Genomic DNA, 16,722 nt, shown 5'->3' on the forward strand with positions numbered 1-16,722 from the left:
CTGTGAGTTCCAGGCCGGCCTGGCCCGACAGCCTCCAAAACAATACAGAGAAACCCTGTCTCGTAAAAACCAAAAAAAAAAAAAAAAAAAAAAGCAATAGACTCGGGCTGGGTAGATGGCTCAGGAGCACTTGTCATGCAGGCATGAGTCTGGAGTCCAGTCCCCAGAACCTGCATGAAGAAGAAAGGCATGATGCCATGTGCTTGTAATCCCATGGCCTGGGAGGCTGAGACAAGTGGTATCTGGGGCTTGCTGACCAGCCAGTCTAGCCTATTCAGTGAGTTCCAGGTTAGTGAGCAATTCTGTCTCAAAAAACAAGCTGTGTAGCATCTGAAGGATGATACAGGAGGTTAGCCTCTGCCCTCCACATATACATACATGCACAAACACATTCATGCATATAAATATATAACATGTATCATATATTCAAATTAATTTATATATTTATATAATCTATTTATTAATATAAACACAATATATAATTAATTATATATACAATTATATATAATTAAAACATGCACACATACACACACACACACAAAACAACAAACTCCTTCATGATTTTTCAGCAAAATAAATAGACAAGCAAACAACTTTTTCTCACCACTATGCTGTAAGGACAAGGAGGTCATACTTAACATGCTGGTGATGCAGTTCACATTGACAGTAGTGCTGCCTCAGCAGAAAAGCTTCTTAAAATGGAAAGACCCTTTAGTCCTTTTTCTGCTGAAGAGCTTGAGGCTGCCCAAGCATTCCAAAAGTACTCACAGGGTTCTCCTACAACTAAAACTGCACTCAAAACTATAATTGTCCTCCTTTAAAACCTGTTCTTATGCATTTCATTAGGGATTAACATCTCTACATAGACAAAATGTAACAAAAGCACAGCTTCTGTTAAAAACTCTGGGTTCTCATTTAGTGAGCAAAATGCTAGTGCATGAAATTCACAGTCTTTAAAGTTTTCCTGGGCAGACAATCCGTTCTGGAAACATCCACCAGAAATCTTCTATATGTGAAACACAATAGAGGAAATGAAAGTAATTAAAGCACATCCCTTGTCTTCCAGAAAGAAGAACATACTGGAAACATAAAATATCTGAAATATATGGCACACGCTGTTGCTCTTTGGTAGAATGCTTGCCCAACATTTGCAAGTCCTGTAATCCTCAGTACAGAATGAGAAAGGAAGAAATGAAGGTAGGGAGGAGGGGAGAGGATGGGAGGGGAGGGGAAGACAATCAGAACTCTAAAATAAAGATGACTATATTGTCATAAACGAAGTACTAATGACCTAAGAATAGAGTGTAATAGGGGAATATATTGGAGAAGTTCATTGGGTGTCTTAGTTCAAGTTTCTATTGCTGTGATAAAACACTATGACCAAAAGCAACTTACAGAAGAAAGAGTTTATTTCATCTTAGAGTTAGCAGGTCACACTCCATCAATGAGGAAAGTTGGGGCAGGAATTCAAGACAGGAACCTGGAGGCAGGAGATGATGCAGATGCCATGGAGGGGTATTACTTACTCATTTGCTCCTCATGGCTTGTTCCTCCTGCTTTCTTATAGCACTCAGGACCACCAAACTCAAGGATGACACCACCCATGGTGAGCCGGGACCTCTCATGTCAATTATCAATCAAGAAAATTCACCACAGGCTTGCCTATAGGTCAATCTGGTAGGTGCATTTTCTCAACTGAGGTTCCCTCTACCAATATGACTCTAGCTGTGACAAGTTAGCATGAGACTAAGAAAGCACTAGATCCCAGAGGAGTGTATCCCAATGAGGGCAAGCTCTCAAACATTTTAGCCACCAGAGGGAAGTCTTGACCACAGTCTTGTGTCTTGTTCTGCCCACCGCCCTGTGTGTGTGTGTGTGTGTGTGTGTGTGTGTGTGTGTGTGTGTGTACAGAGGATCATGTTCTCAAGTCACACTTACACAATCAGATCTTACCTAGTATCAAGTTTTGCTAATCAGTCAAGTGAGTGGATTTAGCACATAGTGGAAGAAAAGAACCAACTTCTGCAAGTTGTCCTCTTTCCTTCACACTCAACAAACAAACAAGCAAACAAATAAACAAGTGCAAAAACAAACAACAGAAAGCAAATTAGATCCTGTCACTCCCTTGAGTGATATGTTAGGCTGTAATTCTGCGTTTGGAACAGAGTCAAATACTTCCCATTCCTGTTGGCTCCTTGAAGATCTGGCCTCTGTACACCTTCTTACAGTTCTGACACCTTTACCCAACCTCCTCTCTGAATTTGAACACTACTCACTTACACACTTCAGTGCCTCTGTGTCAGCTGTGCAGCCTGGAACTCTCTACCAGAGAACAGCTACTTCCTTTCTTTGAAGTAAGAAATTAACTGTCATCTTTTAGGGGCTGGTGATACAGCTACACATTTGATATGCAAACCTGAGAACCTGAGTTTGATCCCTGGATCCCACCGTGGAAAGAGAGACTCGATACCCAAAAGTTATCCTCTGACCTCCATATGCTTGCTGATGCATGTGTGTACCTACATCTCATGCACACAATCGTTATAAACAAATAAATAAATCTCAAAAGCAAGAAGAGTAACACCCCCCAAGTCACCTCTTAGGGAGATCTTCCATGAGCACATTCTGATAATGTTCCCCTAACTCATGACTCTCTGCTTCCCTTGCTGAAATTTTCTTCACAGCATTTGTGGCTATCTAACTCCATGACTATTAATGGCTTTATATTATCTGTCTTTTTTATCTGATAACTTCAGTGCTTAGACTGATACTTTGCATTTATACACAAACACAAAGATACTCAAGACACGTTGTTGAAGGCTGGTGACATGGCTCACCATGTAAAGGCACTTCCTACCAAACCTGAAGATCTAAGTTCAATCCCTGGGACCTACATAGTAGAAGGAAAGAACTGACTCCTGCAAATTTCTGACCTTCACATGTGAAACACACACACACACACACACACACACACACACTAGAAATGATACTGAATGAATGAATGAGAACCCTGCTTCTATTCCGGTATATATTCAGCTACATATCAAGTTTGAGTCCTACCTGAAATACATTAGATTTTGTTTAAAAAAAAAAAGGAAACATGACCTCACATCCTTCTTCTCTTTGGGTCCACTTTGGTTACTCTCATTCAGTCGTTGAGGCCAATTGCCTTGCATATATATGTGACTCAACTTTTTTATTTAACATAAATTCTTTACTGATTCTTTAGGAATTTCACATCATGTACTCCAATTCTGTTTACCTGCCAGTCACCCCATATCCAAAACAAAAAACAAAAAAGCAAAAAACAAAACCACAAAAACCCACCTATTTGCTCTTCCATCTTTCCTGTCTCTCTAACACTTCATTTGTCCTGGTGGCACTGGGAACTGAGGTGTGTCAGTAAACCTTTTAGTCCAATCAGCCTTACTAGCAAATGTTCATTGCAATGAGTCACTGGTCTAGTTCAAGGCCTCTGGTTTCAGGTACACCATCATCACTGGACCCTCACTGGAACTCCTCTGAGATGTCCCCAGGCTGCCCCAGTGACTCAACTTTTTATCTCTCACCTACATAGTACCCATTGTGCCATAAACCTTTACAGATCCATCTGCTTTACCTGATATCAACTCTTGGAAGATTAACAAGCATCTCAAACTTAAGTAGGTCCATAATAACTCTTTTGGTTTTAGCCCAAGCATTCTTCTACCACTTCTGGCAAGTAAATGAGCACCATTTACACATTTGGCTAAGTCCCAAATAAAAGTTTCCCTCAACACCTTCCTACACCTCCCAGTTTCAATGTTTTTAACATATCCCATTAATTCAACTTCTAAAATATCACTTTAGAACTGATATCATTCCCCGCCATGGTGGGGATTTTCCTGTAGTATATTTTGTAGTACCGGTCTGTTGGTGACCAGTCCTTGCTAGTTTTTGTGTATGTAAAACTGATTCCCAGGCTGGTAGAGTGCTTGCCTGGCATGTGCAAATCCTTGGTTTCAAGCCTAAGCACCCCATCCTGGTGGGGAATGGTCCACACTAGCAGCTCCAACACTTGGAAGGTAGAGACAGGAAGATCCAAAGTTCAAGGCCATTCTAGGCTACCTGGCAAAACAGAGGCTACCCTAAGCTGTGTAAGACCCTGTTCTGTGTTTACATCTGTAAAGTCTGGCAACCCACTTGGTGGTCCTCTGAATCCTCAGCTACCCAACTGGAATAATGGTGTGCTTTCTTTTGTTTGAAGAAAATCTAAAAGAACCACAAAAAATACAACAAAAACTACTGCAATTAATAAAAGCAGATTTTAGGGCTGTCAATGACCCAGGAGCTTTGGTAAAAATTGGCAAAAACTCTGTACAGCAGAGAGCAAACCCTAAGTAAACTTTAGAAAGATTAGTCTGAATAGATGGGGGAGGGAGGGAAAATCCCACAATAGAAACAAATTCTTTTTACAAATACTTGTTATTATTACGTATGTGTGTATCTGTGTTAGTGTATGCCACCTGTGTTTAGGTGCCTGCTGAGGTCAGAAGGTGTCAGATCCACTGAAGTTGTGAACAAACCACACAGGGAGTTGGGAACTGAACCTGGTCCTCTGTAAGAGTAGCAGGTGCTCTCAACCGCTGAGCCCTCTCTCCAGCCACAAGCTTCATGTTTTCAAAGATATCTGAAGAGTTTATTGACCGCACAGCTGCATCTCATTTCAGTGAGAATGTATGATATCACAACTTCAAAGAAGAGACCTCCACACCCTTCAGAAGATAGCAGAAAAGCCTAGCAGCTCCCAATGCCAGCTAGCCTATGTTCTGGTATGTTCCTATGAGTACGTTTCTGTCTTCATGGTCTTTCTCAATGCTGGGTTAGTTGTAGCCTATGAGTCAGACAAAAATGCATTAATTTTGCTGAAGCCTGTGGTTAGGATGCTACAAGCCTCTCTGGACAAGAAATGTAGCACCAGGAGCAGAGGCAGGCCCATCTCTGTGAGTTTGAGGCCAGCTTGATCTACAGAGCTAATTCCAGGAACACCAGAGCTAATTTAAGGGACTCTAGAGCTGTTACACAGAAAAACCCTGTTTCAAATAATGAAGGGGAGAAGGAGGAGGAAAGATAAATGTGTTCTAATGAAAGGATTCCTCAAGAATGGGTCAATGAAACCAATCCAGTGACAGTCAATTGGACTGGATTCCAATGTCATCAGATTCAAAGTGTAAGTCTTGGAAATCCTTAATAGATCAGGCTGGGCCACCCACCTTCAATAGGCCATTTAAATAGACGAGTATAAGTGAAAAGCAGAGAACAGAGATTTATTCAATGTTGCCGTGCTGGGAAGAGTAACAAAGAGGACTAGTGACCCCTACCCAAACTCATCCTTGAGAACCTGATGTGAAGTTTAGTCTAAACAAAGGGCAAGAGGTACAAATAACTAAGCAGTGTTGGGGAAAATGTGGTCCTGCCAGTACTGACCATCATTGCCTGTGCCCCAGTGTCACCTGCAAGTTGTGTGAAATCACTTCCTGGGAGACAAGCTCCTCCTCTGGCTGGCCTCAGGCTCCAATCTTTCCCTTTCCCAGCACGGGACTTCCAATTTCTTGGGGTGCCGTGTCTCTTCAGAATGTCTTCATTCCTGCCTGTATGGTTGTATTATCCCTCTGGCCTAGCTTGGATTTGAAGAGGGAACCTTTCAGCACACAGTAGGGACGACAGAGGCATGGCTCTTCTAGAGAACATCTCAGTGAGTAAAGTGGGTCAGCCATGGATGTGTACAGGCCAACTTTTCTAACCACTCCAACAGCAGCTTAGAAGCCGGTACGACACTTGTTTTCCTTCCTCCATGAGACTATCCTGCTTTTAATTCTCCAAGCTAAACACGCTGCTGCGGCTGGTTGCCTGGGCGACAGCCTGTAAACTAAGCAAGTCTCCTTGCACTGAGCCAAAGGGTTTGTGCACCCAGAACCAGTTTTAAATACTTTTTAAAAATAAAGTGTTTGGACTGTGCAACGCTGGAACAGAATCAAAGGAAAGGTTCTAAATCTATGCAGCTTTTAAATGGAAGCCTAGTTGAAGTGAGGGTTGAGAGCTGCTCTGGAAATCAGAGCCATGAAGAGGTAGGATGATTTGCGCTGCTACTCGTCTGGATGCTCCTTCAGCTGTGCTCCTCAACAAAACTCCCTCAGCCAAACACCACTAGGTAAGCCAAGTTTTCATTTTTCACCCTGCTTTAGATAACACAGACTGTTGCAACTTTTTGTTTTCCTCCTGGAAGAATGTCCCAGGGGAGGAACATCAGGTAAACTGACAGAAGAAACTGTGTCCTAAGCTCGAGTTGTAAAAACCTAGTTTTGACTTTACAAATAATCCCTTCCAATACTTTGTGGAAATGCCTTCAGACCACAGGAAAAACTAGTAATGACAAGAAAAGTTTATTAATAAAAATACTCTCTTCCATTGAATACTTTGTAGAGATAATCTTGTACTTTAATTACCTAAATATTTGCAAATTTTTATAACTCACATATTTTGGGGCACATTTTATTAACCTAAAGTCAGTTTTCAGTTGCTTTAAGCCTTTTCCCTATAATATTCCAAGCCAAATGTAGAATATAACAAAAAAATTTTTTTGGGAAAATGACCACACTCTCAAACGCAACTTAACAAAACTCACTGGGCCACAAAACAAAGACAGCAGAAAACATGAAAATAGAAGGGAGATCAGCTGAGAAGAGGAAGGTGGTCTGTGGGTGTCGGAGGGAGACAGGGTATCAGGGATGAATATAATCAAAAGAAATTATAAACATATGAATACATCATCGTGAAACAGTGTGTTGTGTATGACTAGTTATAAAAGTTTTGACTTTACAAGTCAGTCCATAATACAGTTAGGAACAAAGATGAATGTTATCCAGTAGAAGATAAACCTTATAGAACATAAAACATTGTTTAAAAAAATTATTACTTGAAAAAATACTTCTATATAGGAAATCAAGAAAACTTTTGTTCATGGGAAACTTAACACTGAAATGTTCAGGCTGGAAGTCAGAGGAGGAAATGTCACTCAGCCACAAGAAGCAGTGATTGATGTGTGGAGACACTACACGTGTCCTTGACTCGCTACTCTCTTTCTTTAGACATCTTAGAGTGTAACTTAGATCACCACATAGTGATCACATTGCAGGTCTTCTAGTGACTGGATGACTTGGACATCACAGTTTCGCTAAATTCACATTTTTAGTCATTTATTTTTATATTAGCGAGCAGTTACTACTTGGGAAATTCTTTCTTAAAGGTTGTGTAAGATCCAGGTGCGATGGTACATAATGCCATACCAGCACCCAAAAGTTTGAGACAGGAGGATGGAGAGTTTGGAACCAAACCTGGGACCTAGGCCAGCCTGAACTGCAAAGCCAAACCCTACCCGAGAAACAAACACACAAACAAAAAGGTTACCCGCAAGAGTTAAAGCACAGACTCTAAAACATTCATTGCTAGGTAACAACCTTGGAGAAAAGTAGTTGGGTACTTGAGATTTTAGTTCTCCTTTATGAATAATCAGATGACATAAATACTGATTTCTTGCCTGATTGTTATTTGAATACATGGTTTTCAGCTTTATTGAAGGATGGGCTGTAATTATCTTGTTTATGAAAGCATTTACTAGCCTTAAAGTGCTACTGCATTTTGAGAAGCAACTTATGAATAAATCCGAGTTGCAAAATGATTTTCTAAGATGCGTATGTGTACTGGCTTGAAAATTTTCTGTGGTTTAATTTTGAACATATTGTCTGTTCTTGCTTCCTTTAGTGACGTTCCAATCGTGACACTTATTAAATGCTAATGACTGGTATGATGACTAAGTCACTGCAGTCAGCCAAATGGCTGCTTAGAAGAACTCCAAGTGGTGTTGCTACTTGCTGAGGTCATTCTGGAGAATATTCTGGCATGTTTTAGTGAAATTGAATATCTTTGACATATAAGGTGCAAGCAGACTTTTGGACTATGTATAACAAGTCTCCAATAGAGATATTATCACAGTGTTGTTGTTGTTTGTAGGGTGTAACACCAGAGGCAACTTAGATGCCCATTACTAAGAGAAGAAATAATAAAATACAGTAGATATGGAGTAAAGGACTGGAGGTTACACAAAAATACATGGATGTACCTAAAACAAAGTTTTAAAAGTAGCAAGTTGTGCATATACATTTTTAAATTTTATTTATTTTTAACTTTTTGGTTTTTTTTTTTTTTAAGACAGAGCTTCTCTGTGTATCCCTGGCTGTCCTGGAACTACCTCTGTAGACGAGGCTGGCCTCAAACTCATAGAGATCCACCTGCCTCTGTCTCCCAAGTGCTAGAATTAAAGGCGTGTGTCCCTACTACCTGGCACATTACAATATCACTTACGTAAATTTATTATTTTATTTTTAGAGATTTACCGGGCAGTGGTGGGACATACACACTCAGGAGGCTGAGGCAGGTGGATCTCTATGAGTTCGAGGCCAGCCTGGTCTACTGAGGTAGTTCCAGGACAGCCAGGGAAACACAGAGTAGCCTGGTCTCAGAAAAAGAAAAAGAAAGAGGAGAAGAAAAAGGAAAGGAAAAAGCAAGAGAAAAAGAAAAGATTTATTTACGCATTTATGAATATGGGTGTTTCATATGCAAAAATGTCTGCATGCCAGAAGAAGGCACTACAACTAGAGACAGCTGTGAGTTGCCATGTAGGGGCTGGGAATTTAACTCAAGTCCTCTGGTAGAGCAGCAGTGTGCTTAACCACTGAGGCATTTCTCCTGCCCCAATATTTTTATTTTTTATTACATTTCATTTAATGTGTGTGGGTATAAATGTATATCTATGTCTTTGTGTCTGTGTGTAAATGTGTGCCACAGTATACATATGGAAGTCAGGGAGTCAATTCTCTCTACTAATTGGGTCCTGGGGTCAAACTCATTTTTTTTTCATGAGTTCTAAAGAATTGAACTCAGGGGCTAGAGAGATGGCTCAGAGGTTAAGAGCACCAACTGCTCTTCCAGAGGTCCTGAGTTAAATTTCCAGCAACTACATGGTGGCTCACAACCATCCATAGTGAGATCTGGCGCCCTCTTCTGGTGTGCAGGGATACACGGAGGCAGGATGCTGTATTCATAATAAATAAATATCTTCAAAAAAAAAAGAATTGAGCTCAGGTCTTCCTGCTTGCAGAGCAGGTGATCTTAGCAACTGAGCCATCTACCCAGACCCCATGTATTATATTTTACATCTGTATGTGTGTAGTGTGCATACATGTGCATGTATGTGTATACATGGTATGTGAGTATGCATGCATGTGTATGTACATACAGGGGCCTAAAGTTTATGTTGGGCTTTTTACTCAGTCATTCTCCACTTTAATGAGGCAGGGTCTCTCTCTAAGCCTGGCAGCGTGTCCTGGGGATCCTCCATCAGCCTCCTGAGTGTTGAGATTATAGGTGGTTGCCAAGTATGCTTAGCTTTTATGTTGGTCTGAGAATTTGAACACACTGAGCAGCAAAGTACTTTGTCTACGGAGCCGTCCTCCATCCCATCCTGTTTTTCTTTAGACGGAATCAAGTAACAATAAAGGCAGACTCTGTTACAACGGAACCACCCACTGTTTTGCTGGCCTTCATGTCATTAAGTCATTTTCCCCTTTAAGGCAATTATACGGAACCAGCAAGATGAACAAAAACAAACTGATTCATGATTTCCTGGAAGTGGTTTCCAGGGGAGATGTGGAATGCATCTGTGGCCATATTCCTGAAGTCCACTCAGTCCTTGGGAACCTTGACTTTCAGCACCCGCAGACTGGAAATACGCCTCTCATTACTGCAGCAGAAGAAAATCTATCAGAGGTACAGTGGGGAGGAATAAAATGGAGTCTGGCAGAAAGCAAGGAGTGTTTACCTTTGGTTTTCTGAACCATAGTAGCTTCCTGTTCCTCCACCAACAAAGTTCTGTTGCCAGGCCTTGCAAAACCCTAGCTCGGGGGGGGTGTCAAGATCATTATGACAGCACTGTCTAATTCAGCTTCTGTTTTCTGATAGATCCGGGGGTCTTTCAGCCTTTATTATTATTTTTTACGCTTTCAACAGCTTATTAGGAAGAATGTAGACATAAAAAACAAAAACTCTCACACAGACATGCCCAAAGGCCTATCTCCTAGGTAATTATAGATGCTGTCAAGTTATAATTAACACCACCACCGGGCAGGGTGGCACACTTCTTTAATCCCAGCACCTGGGAGGCAGAAGCAGATAGATCTCTTAGTTCAAGCTCAGTCTGGTCTGTATAGTGAGTTCCAGGACTACCATGGCTACACAGAGAAATCCTACCTAAAAACCAAAACCAAACAAACAAAAAACCACCCAAACAAAACATACTTAACACTATCACACCACAACTGGCCTTGAGCTTGCTATACACAAAGATGACCTTGAGCTTCTGATCCTCCTTCCTCCACCTCCCAAGCACTGGGATTATAAATGTGGGCCACCACGTCCAGTCTTTGCAGTATTAGGACAAATTCTAGGGCTTCATGCATGCCAGGCAAGCATTCTACCATCTGAGCTCCATCCTCTGCCTTTGTAAGAACTGTCTGCTGAAGTCCTCCAGGACTTTGAAAGACAGCTCAGTGGTCTTCCGCATTGACACCACTCCAGTCTCCTGTGCTCGTCCCCATCTTTACATTCACCACACTGCTGCTTTCTCAGCAGTCTCTGCATCCCCAAAACATTATGAGTAGCTTGAAGTCTGGGTAGTTACCTGGTTCACTGTCTAGGGTTTAGACCAGGGAAAAGTCGTGACACACACTGTGCACCTATTCCATACTTACTGAAAAACTAATCACTTTTGCACTTAAATGTAGTTTACTCACTCTCCAGAAAGACATAAAAATATTTGAAGCATTCAGGACTTTATAAGCCAATCTAAGCTGGAGTAAAGTGTACTTGCCTAGAAAATACAAGACCCTGAGCCCAATACTTGCTCCTCTACAGACAGCTAATAGACATGTAGATAAATACCAGATCATGGAGGGGGGTGTGGGGAGGCGTAAGATAAGTAGAATGATGATAGGTAGATAGATGGTAGATTGATTGAGATAAGTAGATGGCAGGCAGGCAGATAGAGATGATAGATATATAGATAAATAATAGATAATTGATGATAGGCAGACAGATGATAAACAGATGGTAGAGCGTTTGTTTAGCATGCATGAAGACCCTGTTTGAGTCCCAGCACCACATAAACCAGGTGTCATGGAACATGCTTCTAATTCCTGCACTTAGGAGATAGAACAAGGGAATCAGAAGTTCAGGGTCCTCAAGGCTAGGCTGAACTACATAAGATCCTGATCTTGTTTCAAACTACAACAATAACAAAGATTTCAATGCTTATGCATCCTTAGAAGAAAATATTTATAGACCTCCAGTCTAAAAATACAGTTCTCAGAAATCACCCATATCACAGAGTCTTTTTGTTGTTAATTTAGAGTTTTTTCTGAGGGATGTGGAGGGGCAGGATGTCACTATGCAGCCCAGGTTGGTCTCAAACAGAGATCTGCCTGTCTCTGCCTCCCAAAGTGTTGGGATTAAAGGAGTGCTCCACCACACCAGCCATCACAGAGATTTGGTTTCAACATTTAGAAAGGTAAATAATAATTCTCTGAATTCAAATATTTTTTGTGGTGCTGGGGACCTCATGGATACTAGGCACGGGCTCCCACCACTGAGCTACACCCCCAGCCTGTAGTCCTCCATTTTTATTCCACTCTTATCTGCTTTTGCTTTATTAGGAATGAGAGCCATATCTAAACTAATCTTCTATCTGGCCCTAAAGGTACAGCTGACACTCAAAAACATGAAGAATTCTGGAGATGGAGCTAGAGAGATGGCTCAGTAGTTAAGAGCACTTGCTGCTTAATCATGAAGACCAAAGTTGGCATCCCAGCACCCACATAGGACAGCTCACAAGTAACCAATGAATCTGATTCCGTCTTCTGGTCTGCATGACACTCCCCTCAACACACAAAGGCACACATACTCATACACACACACACACATACACACACACAAACACAAAGATATACACAAACATTAATTAAATTAAAAACTAATTTTATAAACCAGGTGGTGGTGGTGCATGCCTTTAATCCCAACAATACTTGGGAGGCAGAGGCAGGTGGATCTCTATAAGTTCAAGGCCACCCTGATCTACAAGAGCGAGTGCCAGAACAGTTAGGGCTACACAGAGAAACCCTGTCTTGAAAAACAAAACAAACAAAAAGTAACTTTGTAAGCCAGGTATGGTAATACATATCTTGAATACTAGCCATCAGGAAGCAGAGGTATGCAGATCTGTTTGAGCTTGGGGACAGCTTGATCTACATAGCAAGTTCCAGGGTAGCAGAGTGAGATGCTCTCAAAACACACACACACAAAAAAAAACCTTTAAAAATTTGAGTGGGGAGGAGAATATGCTCAACGTATGTAATTATGAACATTTTAAAATAAAAATAAAAACAAGTCTTTGAATCTTAATCACTTTACTGTTTCACAGGTTGTTGAGATTCTTCTAGAGAGGGGAGCAGATATCACCCTCTGCAATTACAGCAATCAAACTGCCATCCACGTGGCCAATGGTGACACACGAAGACAGCTCTTGGCAGGCAAGAGAATTCAAGACCCCCAAATGCAGCTGCTAAGAAGTTCGTGGCAAGGGGATCTCGAACAGCTCCAACACTTGCTGGTTAGTTACAGTGTTTACTTGGGGAGGGGTGGACAGATGTGCAGAAGACAGATTATGCCTGATACAGGACATTTAAGTTTTTAATCTTTGTTTTTAATTGTGTGTGTGTGTGTGTGTGTGTGTGTGTGTGTGTGTGTGTGTGTGAATGCAGGCATGAGTGCTCACAGAGGCCACAAGAGGCTGTCAGATCTCATGGAGCCTGTGTCACAGGCAGCTGTGAGCTGCCTACTCTGGGTTTTGGCAACTGAACTCTGGTCCTTATGAAAAGAGTAGCAAGCAGTCTTAACTGCTGAGCCCCCAAGGCTTCTTCCAAAGGAAAAGAAGGCTATTTTCAAATGCAATGCCAGAAAGTCTCAGGCAGGAGAGATAAGAAAGATAACAGGACCAGACAGGTCAGAAGTAGAAAGCAAGATTCTAGAAGAACAGAGAGGCAACCTATTTCCACCCCCTCTATCTAAGAGTGAGAAGTCAGGCAGCACCCCAGGGAAATGATGAACCCCAGGAAGACCCAGAGGACCGCTGTCAGCTTGCTCAGAGATGCTCCCTGGGTATCACTGCCATTTGCACAGTTGCTGTTTAGATCCCTTTGGGCCACTGGCAATTATCATCGCTATCCTGAAAAGGGAATCAGAGAGCTTACACATTGCACAATATGTAGCTGTGCCCAAAGAACTTTAGGGGAACTTGCTTGTGTGTGTGTGTCCATGTGCACATGTCTGCATATGCATGTGAAGGCCAGAGACCAACTGTAGGCATCACTTGGTCTTTTTGTTTTGTTTTGTTTATTTGGAGACAGTTTCACATTTGCCTGGATCTCACCAAGTAGGATAGGCTGGCTAGCCAAGGCTCTTCCTGTCTCACTCCCCAGCACTGGGGTTGGAAATACATGCCACACCATGCTATTGTGTGACAATATTCCTGTGAAGATATGAGCAAGCATCTATTCACCCCAGATAGGTAACTGAAAACAAGCCAAAGTATGGATACCACGAAGTCCAACTTGGTGAACTAGTGAGTTTTGTTGGTGTGACTTACAGGATATGGGTGAGGAGGTTCCTACAGGAACATAAATGTCTCAAAGGGAGCTGCAACACCAAAGTCCACCCAGGCACAGGTAAAAGCTCCTGAAACCTGGAACCTAGAGCTAACCCACAACCTGCAGTAGCTCAAAAGGGTAGAGAATGTCCTTTGCAGGTAGCTCAGTTGGTCTGAATATCTAGAGATGGTGGGCTGCTGGCTGCCAGCTGTTTCTTCCAGGCAGTTCAGCTTGGCTCTGCTTCTTCTGTGCTGCAAAGCTGAATGGGACTCTCAGTAGGCGGTAGGGGAATGAATCTGGTCAGTTTCTGGAACTTCCTGAAGCTATTTGAGTTGTCTACGTGCCGTCTTAATGAGCTTCCCTGAAAGATGGAACATTTGACCTCCATTTAGAACATCCTTTAGTTTTACCTTCCTTTAACACCCTGTGTTTTAATGAGTGCCCATCCAAGATGAATGTTTTTAATCTCAGAGGAAACTACTATATAACACAGGCCTGGATTTTTATGTGGGTTCTGGGGATCAGATTTTGGTCTTCATATTTGCATGGCAAGTACTTGACCAACTGAGATGCCTCTCCAGCCTGAAAATACATTTATAAAAAGATTTTATTTATGTTTTTAATTGTGGGTGTTTGTGTGTGCATTAGAGCACATGAGTACAGTGCCTCTGGACTCCAGCAGGGAACTGATTGGATCCTTTGGACCTGGAGTTACAGGTGACTGTGAGCAACCCAGCCTGCATGCTGGGAACGGAACCCAGGTCCTCGGCAAGCATGGTACAGGCTTTTAACCACTAAGCCATCTTTTGGCCTCAAGAATATATTTATTAAATGTTGTCTTTGGAGGTAGCTAATACTCTTATTTAGAGACTTCAGCCCAAAGCACCTTACAAAATTGTATGGCTAACCAAGGACTTTAATTATTAGCAATTTATCACTTGTAGCAGTGGCCCATGTGATCTTCCAACTGAAAGGCAATCAATATTGCTGCTAGGAAACACTGTTTTCCTAATCCCTTATGGTAAAGACATAAACAGATCAATAAATAAAAGCTATCCTCACCAGGTGGATTTCAAGGACAACTGTAACAAAACAAAAGGACATTTTTCATGCTTTTGTTGTACTCAATGATAGTTTAAAATGCCATACTTCCATAGCTGAAGCTTAGAAAAATTTCCAAAAGGCAATCCATTTTTCTTAATAGTAGTCTTGTCGTATATAACTGTAACCCAATCTCTGTTTTTATAACTACATTGGTTTTTTGGTTGTTTGTTTGTTTTCACCCCTGAAGAAATGACAACCAAGCTTTAAGGAACTATTTTTTGCCTGGAATGTGAACCCAAGCTTAACCAAGAGATGCTAAGTTGATGCGCTGTTGTAATACGACTCCCAGCTCAAAACCTTCATGTCGGCTCTCGATAATAATAAGCATTGATCTAAGAGGTAGTTTCTTCTCAGAGACTGAGAAAAAATTAACTAATTCCCATAGCACCCTGCTGAGGTAATATCATTATCTCCATTTTGCCCCTGGAGAAGCTGAGGTAAAGACTATATTGCCATGGCAGAGAGTGAAACAGAGGTGAAAATTAGCAGGTTACTTTGGTCTATAAAACAAGCAGTTTATATATTTTTGGCCTTCCAACAGACTTTTGATTATGATGGTCTGAATATATTCTCTCTCTCTCTCTCTCTCTCTCTCTCTCTCTCTCTCTCTCTCTCTCTCTCTCTCTCTCTCTCTCTACCCTTTCCAGATTTCAACACTGGGTGTTTTTATCAATCACTGCCTGTCTTTCCATCTCTGAGCCTGGAGCTCACCAGTTTGGTTAGACCAGCTGGTCAGCGAGCTCCAGGGATCCTCTGGCTCTGCTCCCCCATTCCTGGGATTATAGGCATACACCGCCATACTGGACTTTTCCTGAGGGTGCTGGGGTTACAAACTTGGGTTCTCACAAGCAAGCATTTTTATAAGTGAAACCACTTTCCTAGCCCACATTTATTTTTACTAAAGCAACTAATCATATCCACATGCCACTTCTGCTTTGACTATATAAATGCAGTTAAATGACATGGTTTCCTATTGCAAATCATTCAGTCATCAATGTTCAGGGAACACCTGTCTTGTGTAAGTCATACTGCTAAGTGGTTTTCATATTGTGTCACTAGTCATGCATGCAACCCTACAGGGAAACACTGGTATGTCACCTGTGTTGTGCATCTTAGAAGGACAGTAAATAGGGTTGCTAGGGTTAGCAGAAGGATCATTGGGTAAAAGCTTTTGCTGGTCAAGCCTGTCACCCAAAGTTCTATGTCTAAGACCCACAGTGGAAAGAGAAAACCAACATACCTCTTATGGTATGTACACACCTGCATTCAAACGCAAGTACGCGTGTGCGCACACACACAATACCTACATACACACACAGTAAGATACTTTAAAATAGGGCTACCAGATTTTGCAAATAAAAATACTGGACATCCAATTATGTTTGGTTTATCAGCTATAGAAGCGAGGACATTAAATTTACATTTCAGATAAACAAATTATTTTTTAGTGTATGTGCCAAATAAAAGTGCTGAATCATTCTTCCTTTAACTTCTCCTCCTTTATTTTGCTGGGGTTACTTGTTTTCTGTGTACTTGTGGATATGTACATCTTCAAGTGCATACGGGCACCTGTGTGCAGGTGGAGGCCAGGTAACAGGCGGTTTTCTTTAATCACTCACTCTTCCTTCCTCTCTTTCTCTTCCTCTCTGTCTCTCTCTGGCTGCCTCTGTTCCTGCATCTCTCTCTCCTTCTTCTTTCTTTCCTTTTTTAGAAGACAGTCTCTCACTTGCCCTGAGCTTGTCAAGTAGGCTGGTCTGGATGATCATTGAGGCCCAGGGACCCACCTGTCACGTCACAGCTTCCCCGGCACTGGCATCGTGTGTGC

General features: G+C 41.7%; 1 protein-coding gene across 1 annotated transcript in view; it reads left to right on the top strand.

Annotated features, from left to right (window-relative positions):
• The first annotated feature begins 5,891 nt into the window (after window positions 1-5,891).
• The window catches only part of Map3k19 (mitogen-activated protein kinase kinase kinase 19), a 50,894-nt gene continuing 40,063 nt past the window's right edge, over window positions 5,892-16,722 (top strand). Inside the window, exons 1-3 of the mRNA XM_040737042.1 lie at window positions 5,892-6,190; window positions 9,669-9,864; window positions 12,569-12,757. Of these exons, the coding sequence (XP_040592976.1) occupies window positions 6,138-6,190; window positions 9,669-9,864; window positions 12,569-12,757 (438 nt within the window). The 5' untranslated portion in view covers window positions 5,892-6,137. The remainder of the gene's footprint in view (window positions 6,191-9,668; window positions 9,865-12,568; window positions 12,758-16,722) is intronic.

This window comes from Mesocricetus auratus, unplaced genomic scaffold (assembly GCF_017639785.1).
Source record: "Mesocricetus auratus isolate SY011 unplaced genomic scaffold, BCM_Maur_2.0 Super-Scaffold_100676, whole genome shotgun sequence".
Classification (NCBI taxonomy): Eukaryota; Metazoa; Chordata; class Mammalia; order Rodentia; family Cricetidae; genus Mesocricetus; species Mesocricetus auratus.